General features: G+C 37.2%; 1 protein-coding gene across 1 annotated transcript in view; it reads left to right on the top strand.

Moving 5' to 3' along the window:
* Positions 1-771: 771 nt before the first annotated feature.
* Positions 772-8,336, top strand: part of LOC142334731 (alpha-mannosidase 2-like) — a 32,907-nt gene continuing 25,342 nt past the window's right edge. Inside the window, exons 1-2 of the mRNA XM_075382992.1 lie at positions 772-1,081; positions 7,982-8,262. Coding sequence (XP_075239107.1) covers positions 776-1,081; positions 7,982-8,262 — 587 coding nt within the window. The 5' untranslated portion in view covers positions 772-775. The remainder of the gene's footprint in view (positions 1,082-7,981; positions 8,263-8,336) is intronic.

Here is an 8,336-nt window from a genome sequence, read left to right as displayed (position 1 = left end):
ATTCTGGTACATGTTAATTCGAAATTTTGTCAACCCCAACAAGTAAAAATAAAAACAGATAGATAGGAATGAAAGTAAAAATCCCTTTTCAGGAATAGAAAGCAATATACCCAGCATTTTCAAAAACTCCGGAATAAAAATTCAATTGTTTTTAGTGGAATAAGTGTAAATAAAATGTTGTAAATGTGATTTTAACTGTAAAAGTCTCAAAAATTCGATGTTATTTTAACCCATTTCTTAGAATTAGAGTCAAAGACAAGTTTATATACTTTGTAAATGATTCATTTACTTTTTAAACCTGACGATGAACGCAATGTTCGAAAACGTTCGTTTTTAAACAATTTAGTTTTAATTGACAATTACTTCTTCTCTACATTGATAAAATGAATATTTACGTTTGTCTGAGTCCACTAGCTAAACAATTTAGGAAATCTAAATCTTACAATTTGATTTACTATGACATATTTTTACAAGATGATTTTCTATGTAACGACACGTGCTGTAACGGGGATGCATAACGTACTAGGGGTGGGGGGCACAAACGAAGTTTGTAGCAATTAAATCAAGCCTGTCGGTTTTTTTAATGCCTTGACCGATTTTTCGTCCGATCAATTTGATTTTTTGTCCACAGAAACTGTTTTGGGTGATTTATTCTTATTATGTGAAGGGCGGTTCTAAGAAGTTGACACCCCCCCCCCACACACACACACATATATATACATCGCTATTGATTCATGTCCTGTTTTCATTCACTCTAGTTTTTTCAGAGGCAGGTATGAAACGACGCTGTTTCAGTCGAGCTAAATTTACCCTCTGGGCTATTGCTGTTATAGTTGTTCTCTCATACGTTGGAAAGTTGCAGGATAACAACGAGCAAAACCAAAAACAAATTTCTGCCTTGAAAAAGGTTGTAGCCGATACCCAGTCTATGCTATCACGCGCTGGGCTATCTGTTGTCGAAATGCAAGTTATTATTGAGTCTACAGGTGCAATGGATTTCCTCTCAATGAGTTCCGAGTTGGATAAAGTGGAAGAACGGAGAAAATTAGTTGCACCAAATATTCTTGCTGCAATGGGAAATGTAATTCATCTTTTCTTTTTCGCTTCAAAATAAATGAGTGCATATAAACTAAAAAAATTATTTTTCTGAATTTGTTAATGTTCAAGTTTCGCTCTTGTGTAGCTCATCTTATGTAAATCATTTTTGAGGTTGAATCGTTAGGAATTATCTGTGAAAAAACTGGAAAAAAATGAAATTAAAAATTATCTTAAGTGCGCCTCAATATGGCAAAGCTCATATGGAGTTCAAAATAGTTTCTGAACTCTGCGCTGTTCGATTGCACACATGGGAATGAAGCTTAGTAATAAAATTAAGCTTCTGGTTTGGCATCATTTAAGAAAAGAGCAGATTTTTAAATCTCATAGTCGGCCTGAGAACCGTAATAAAAGGTTACAGGTTTTTATCAAGAATTAAACTTTATTCGTTAAATTCTTGTTTTTGCCATTATAATGAATTCGCTTTATTTTAAATTTTGATTTTAAAAAAAGTAAAATTTTTTTTAGTTTGCTTGGAGGTTTGACGTTGCGTGTTTGTGCGGTTTGGTCAAATGCTATTGCTTTTGAAATATTTATTGAACGAAAATTTAAGGTTTTCTGAGCTTTTAAACTTTGTAATTTCTGTTTGGTCGGTTTTCTTGTGCAGAGTTTTATCTTAGCAAAATTTTTTGATTAGTGGTCCGATGTATTGATTAGTGGTCTGATTGTGTTGTATTATTTTTTGAAAAGTTCTTATAGTTTTTCTGCTTTTGACACATATGGTTGAAAAAATCATTTGAAACATAATATTAATAAAGATTTAATTGTTGTCAGAAACTCATTAAATAGTGATCAGAAGACATGAATTTCTGAACGCGCAGGGGTGCGTTCCATAGACTATCTTGAAGGGCACAGTGATCACACTGCTGGAGAACAGACACTATGAAGAGGGAAAGATCAAAAAAGAAGACGACCAAAAGCCCATGCTGTAAAGTTCAAAAAACTGTGTTGCATGTTATTGTAAGTGTGGAACGTGGCTTCATCAAAATTTTTCAGGGTTCTTGCATCAATTATAACACACATAAGCGAAGTGAAAGGAGCGGCCTGGATATGCGAACCATGTCTTATTGATTCTGACAACGAGAAAAACGGTTTTCCGGCTGGAATACAGTGAATAATCGAGGAAATATCCGAACAGCTTCAAAACCTCACAAAAAGAATGACAACGATGCTCAATAAAAACGATGGTCAACCCGCTACAACTGATATCGACACCGTGCGCCGATTTATTATAGTCAGTGGTCTCCCAGAAAGCAAAGAAACTGACTTTTGCAAACGAAGTAAAGCGCAAGATTTAGGTTTCAACGACATCAAAACAAACGGAATAGTGAGGGCAGGAAAATTTGACGAAAAAGCTACTAAAACAGAATGCTTCTGGTGGAGCTGTCATGTAATATTGAAACTGAGCTTTTAGTGACCAAAGCTATCCCAGACAAGTTGGTAACGACAAAGAAAATATTTATATCGCCTGACTTAACGAAACCTGAACGGGAAAAAGTCTTGAAGCGGCGCGAGTTGATTGCTTGTTGAGCAAACCCGAAGAACTTGAAGGTTAGAAACTTGGTTCTGTATCAAAACGAAGAGCCAGTTAACATCTGACTAGCATCGGCACCGTCGACACTAAAAAATGTCAGAAGTCTGAAAATGAAAAATGGACCTTCAAATCTGTCCACTGACATGGCAACCCTTAAACCAGATCTATGCTTGGTAACAGAAACGTGGCTTGATGATAATGTGGAAAGCATTTCAATTAATGTGCAAAATTACACAGTCTTCCTCAGCAATAAATTTTGCAAAAACAGGCAAAATACGAGCTGGAGGGGTTTGCATATTCGTCAACAAAGTATAATGCCGAGTTTTATGTTGAATACAGCCCGGTGGCTCAGATATGTGAGTTGTTTTTTAAAAGTTACATTTAGCGATCCTCAATTTTTTCTTGGATGTCTACTATCCGCCGGATATCTCGAAGAGTGAACATTTAACGGAATACCTTGACAACATATTCTCTGCCGTTGCTGCTGAGTGCCCAAATAGTCTAATTCTGTTCGGCGGAGATTGTAATCATAATGATTTTAAGCTTTCAACGAGCCTCAGCAATCTATCAGTTATTGAATCTGACGCAACGAGGGGAAAAACACTCGACAGAATTCTAACAAAAAACTTCATCTGTATAATGAAACCGCGGTTGTCAACACTCATTTGAAGTCAGATCGCCATGGCGTTATGTGTTATCCAGAGAAACAATGCCTCCACAGAACAAGATTTGTGTCGAAGCACAAGCAAAGCAAATCGCATACGTTTTGGTTTAGCACTAGATGGAATGGACCTAAGTTTCCTAAACAACTTCAGAGATTCGGGCATTGCGCTGGATTGCTTACTTGAGATGCTGCAAATCGCATCAGACGTGACTTGTCCCAAATTAGTTGAGAATACTAACGAAGATCCGAATTATATCACACCAGAAGTAAAGCTTTCACTGAAGAAAAAGTAGAAAATGAAGAATAAATGCCGGGACACCAGTGGGTTTGAAGGTCAGATTGCGAGGAAAATACAAAAAATTGACTTCAGGCAGAAAAGGAAGCAAAATTTGGTGGAAAGAATCGCATGCCTTACTGCCAGACAAAAAAGAGGAAACATATCTTAGAAAAACCCCAAATTTTTAACGACTACTTTGCACCAATCAACACAACGAAGTGCTATAAGGTCCCGCCAAATGTAGACAGCAGCAACTCAGAAGTGCCATTAGTACCACTGCGACAAGTGTATGAAGAGATCCGAAGAATTAAAAGCACCAGCATAGGACCAGATGGCAATCACTATCGGGTTTGGTCAGAATGCGCACTCTTTGGCAGAACCGACATGGAACTTTTTCAACACTTTGCTTCAGTTGGGTGTTGTACCTGAACAAATGCAAATCGCCCGAGTCGTCCCTCTGCCAAAAGTGAACAATCCAAAGAGCACGAATGACTATAGACCTATATCTGTAATGTCAGTTAAGAAAACAAAAAGTGCGCTTTTGAAGATTCAACACCGTATTTCGAATTGTAGAGAAAGTTGAGCAATATGTCATGCAAAATCGATTTTGGAAAAACCTTTGATCGAACCAAACATTCAAAAATTTTTGATAGTCTGCTGAAAATCGACCCAATGTCAATCGTTATTTTATACGATGAGTGTCTGACTTCCTCAAAGGTCAGAGAATGTACACTGAATGTAATGGAATCCCATTCTCAATTGAAACAATCAACCAAGGCGTCCCCCAAGGTTCAGTATTGGGAGCTGTATTTTCAATATTGCAACCGATCTCAATGCCTCCAACATGCCTAGCACTTACGTGAAGAAGTTTGCTGACGATGCTACTTTCATTGATCGTGGAGTTAATGAAACAGACAATAACGAAGAAGTTCTTCGTGATGTTAGAGAATGGTGCCTTATTAATCAAAGTGTTCTCAATGAAGATAAAACGAAGATTTTGACAATACCGCTCAACGATAACTCAAACATCGGCGAAACACAATACGACGAGGAAGCCCTGAAAGTACTGGGACTGACACTTGACAAGAAATATATATTTAGTAAGCATGTCATGACAGTAACGAAGAAAATGACGAGAGAAATAACAAATGTCTACCTCGTCAACCGCCTTAAGATTTTTGGAATGGTCAAAACAGATCTCTCATATGTTTACAATACACTAGTGAAAACACAATTTGAGTATGCCGTTTCCGCTTGGGCTAGTACTAATGAGCAATACCTTGTTACCATCGGCAGCATACAAAAACTATCAGTCAGACTGAGCAATTTTGACGAATTCGAAACAGTCAAAGACATTATGCGAACAAGAGATAAAAAAACTGCTAAGCAAATTGCAAAATTTTCCTCACTCTATATGATATGGTCAATTAAAGCAGCAGACAGTTACGCAGACGAAAAATTACGCCACAGACGTGTCTTACCTCTCAAAAAATATGAAGCAACCTTGAAACTTTTCCCCTTACGAGTGTTTAGAATAAACCATTTTTAATATCTAAATACTTTTCAAGATCTTTCTGTACATCATTAAGTTTGTTTGATTGATTCTTTCGTTATTTTAAAAGCAGAAATCTCGAGGGTTCTTAGAAACTCAGTGTTAGATGTTCACGGTTTTTTTCCACTTATTACTACATCTTACAAATATTTCTCCAGGAACATGACATATTCTCATCGCATTTTTTGTGGAATTCCAGAAAGTAGATCAAGTAGAGATCAAGAGTTTATTCTTGTGGTCTTGTTCAAAGGGAATTTCATGTTTCGAAATAATCCTTTAATACGTTTGCCAACCTACAAGCTGGCATTCAAAAATTGGACTCGCATTTCTGGGAACCAAAATTTTAGCTATCAAAAAATCGAGTTGTCTGCGTACTTGTTCCCAATTTCCGTAGCTGACGTATGTCAAATTTTCTAGGTAGTATGTCGGCAAACAGTAGGATGACGTTTAACTCTTGATAAAGCAATTTTGGTAAAACCTATGCTACTGCTTTCCTCTGCACGCTCTCAATTATGGTAAAATCCGCTTCGTTTGGTTTCCATAACTGAAAAGAGGCACAATTTAGCTCCTATAGAATTTTTTCTTAAGGTTGTGTTTACCCAAAATGCGTTTAATGAATTTCGCTTCTTTGCATGCTTTGACAAGGCTAGGTTTTCTGAAACAGAGACCGAAGTCCTTCATGAAAGATGTGCCGTCAAATAAAAAGTCGTGAACTTTCAGTCAGTTCCTTTCAGCTAGATTTACTTTGTTCTCGCAAAACTTTGGGTCATGAAGTTGCTATCACACCGTTTGATAATTTCTCTTAGGTTTAGTCCAATAGTAATGGGATCCATTCCAATCAGTTTGAAATCGTACTCATATCCGTATTTATCTGACATCATGCAGCCTGGCAAATCATTTGTAAAAAAATAAACAGTAGGGGCCCTAAAGTCGAACATTGTGGTACTCCATTTAATACTGTCCTCTTGATATAGTGTCCTCAATTCTAAGAGTTTGTCTTCTGTTGTTCAAATAACTTTGCATTAGTTTATGGCAGTTCCCTCCAAATCCGTTCTGAGTTAGTTTCTCCAATATTACCGATTGATTAACGTTATCAAAAGCCTGAATGTCAACAGAGCTACCGGGCATTGATATATAGCAGAAAGCCGATATATAGCAGATGGAGGCCTATCAGAAAGCCGATATATAGCAGATGGAGGCCTCTATAAAATTAGTGACGGTTTAGTGTCTTCTGTGGAAGCTGAGTTGTCGAAGAGAGAAACGTGGACTTTCTTTAAAAAACTCACTTTAATCTTTTCTTCTTTGCTTGAGAAGACTGACTTAAAGTATCGGTTGAAATGGTGAGCCTTCTCATCGTCCGTCCTCGCTGTAGGATCTTCTAGAAAGACTTCACTTGGTATGTAGTTGTTATAACTTGAACGCGGTAAGTCAATATCGCGTGCTCTTCAACACAAGGCTTTTGGTTAGTGTACACCTCTTTTTATTGAGTACTGTATGTCAGAAAGTGGCAGATATTGAGCAAGTTTCTGGCAACAGATTTTTGGACCCGTAAGGCAAGCTTCTTGTTACCATTTAAGGGAAAAGATGTTCTAATTAAGTTTTAAGCAATTATTGTAAACTTGTATGCAAGGTTTTGCAATTTTCTTGAACTTATCACTCACTTAAGTAATTTGACTTCTCGAGCTCTCAGCTTCATGGTTAACATCTCATTCTGCTGCTCAGTAGACCGCGGTTTTGAACCCCAATTAGATTGGAAAGTTTGTCACCCTTTAAATTCTATATATTGTTCCAAATGTTTTTGACTTTTCAATTAGGCCAAGCGCCTGTCGTTCGAGAACAATTTGTCCGAAGGTTGTCGGTTTGTTTTTGCGAGATGGCCCTACTCCGGAACTTATCTGGGGTACTCCATATTGTGAGTGCTTCCATTTATGGTTATTCGTTTCAAAGAGAATTAGAAGAAATAAAATGTTTGTTTTTAGCCAGAGCTGTTTTGTCAAAATCGGTAAACAAAATACCTCAAAGCAGCACATCTAGGACCTTAATAAGTTAGCAATTAGTTCGTCAAATTTTTCGGAAATTCGAGCTCGGCCTACATTCTTTCCAAAACTCTAATCTTACAAATTCAGACGTCATTAGTATAAATGCTGTTTTAAATACTAATTTTATAATAAGAATACCTCATGTTTACCTTATCCTACTAAAATTGTGCCTTTTAGGATACCTTTGGCACCTCGATGTTTCCGCAAGTTCGATGCGAAGTTTGCAAAGGAAGTAGGCTGTTCCTTTCCCCTTTTCAGTACGAGTTAATGGTATAGGGTTAAAAGTTTGGCCGTGAGGCGGCAATTCTCATCTATTTTTGCTCGCTCTGAATTATCTGATCTTGCCTCATCTTTGCGCTTGTCGAGCGTCTTATCTTCTCAATTTTGGAAACGCTGAAGATTTGGATCATTTTTAAAAATCATGTTGAACATTTCTGATGAATCTTTTAAAATTGGCATCAATTACTTTTTGTTTGTTTTAACAGTATTGGCAGTTGATAGTATGTCAGAAGACAGGAGAAAGCTGGGACAAGAGCTCAACTTAGGCAGATAAAGATGAACAAGAAACTGTGAATTGAGTAAATTTTTCAGACAAAGCAATATGAAATGAGAAATCATCTTCGTCATTTGAGAAATAAGTACTCTTATGCAGGACGAAATGTTTCAGCCGAGTCTGTTTAATTTTCTGAACTTTGTTATAGATCAAAGTGCGTGCATCGAAAACAATCGTCCACGTGTTTTGCGTTACGTTTCAGTAAATGCAACCTGTTGAAATTTCTATTTTTGTTTTTAATTTTTGAAGAACTATTTATTTCCACAGGAAGAGTGTCTTTCCGGCAGCACGGGAAATGGGGCCGATATCCAAATGGTGGACTTGTATTCGGATATGACTATAAAAAAAGTGAAGACGGGAGAGTGGATGGACGGTGTGATAAATTGGACATACCCTGAAGAGTCATACAAGGGTCAGCCTCTGGAAGTTATCTTGATGCCTCACTCACACAATGATCCGGGATGGCTCAAGACATTCGAGCAGTATTTTGAGCAGGACACGAATGCTATCCTTAACAATGTGGTGGAGTTTCTGGAGCAGAATAAAAAGTATGTCTGCATTCCGTGTATAAATCTACGAAAAATTGGGACCTCGAATTTTAACTCAGATTGACCGTACCGGA

Source organism: Convolutriloba macropyga, chromosome 2 (assembly GCF_964194025.1).
Source record: "Convolutriloba macropyga chromosome 2, txConMacr16.3, whole genome shotgun sequence".
Lineage (NCBI taxonomy): Eukaryota > Metazoa > Xenacoelomorpha > Acoela > Convolutidae > Convolutriloba > Convolutriloba macropyga.
The sequence above is the reverse complement of the archived record's forward strand: the minus strand, read 5'-3'. Positions and strand labels throughout refer to the sequence as shown.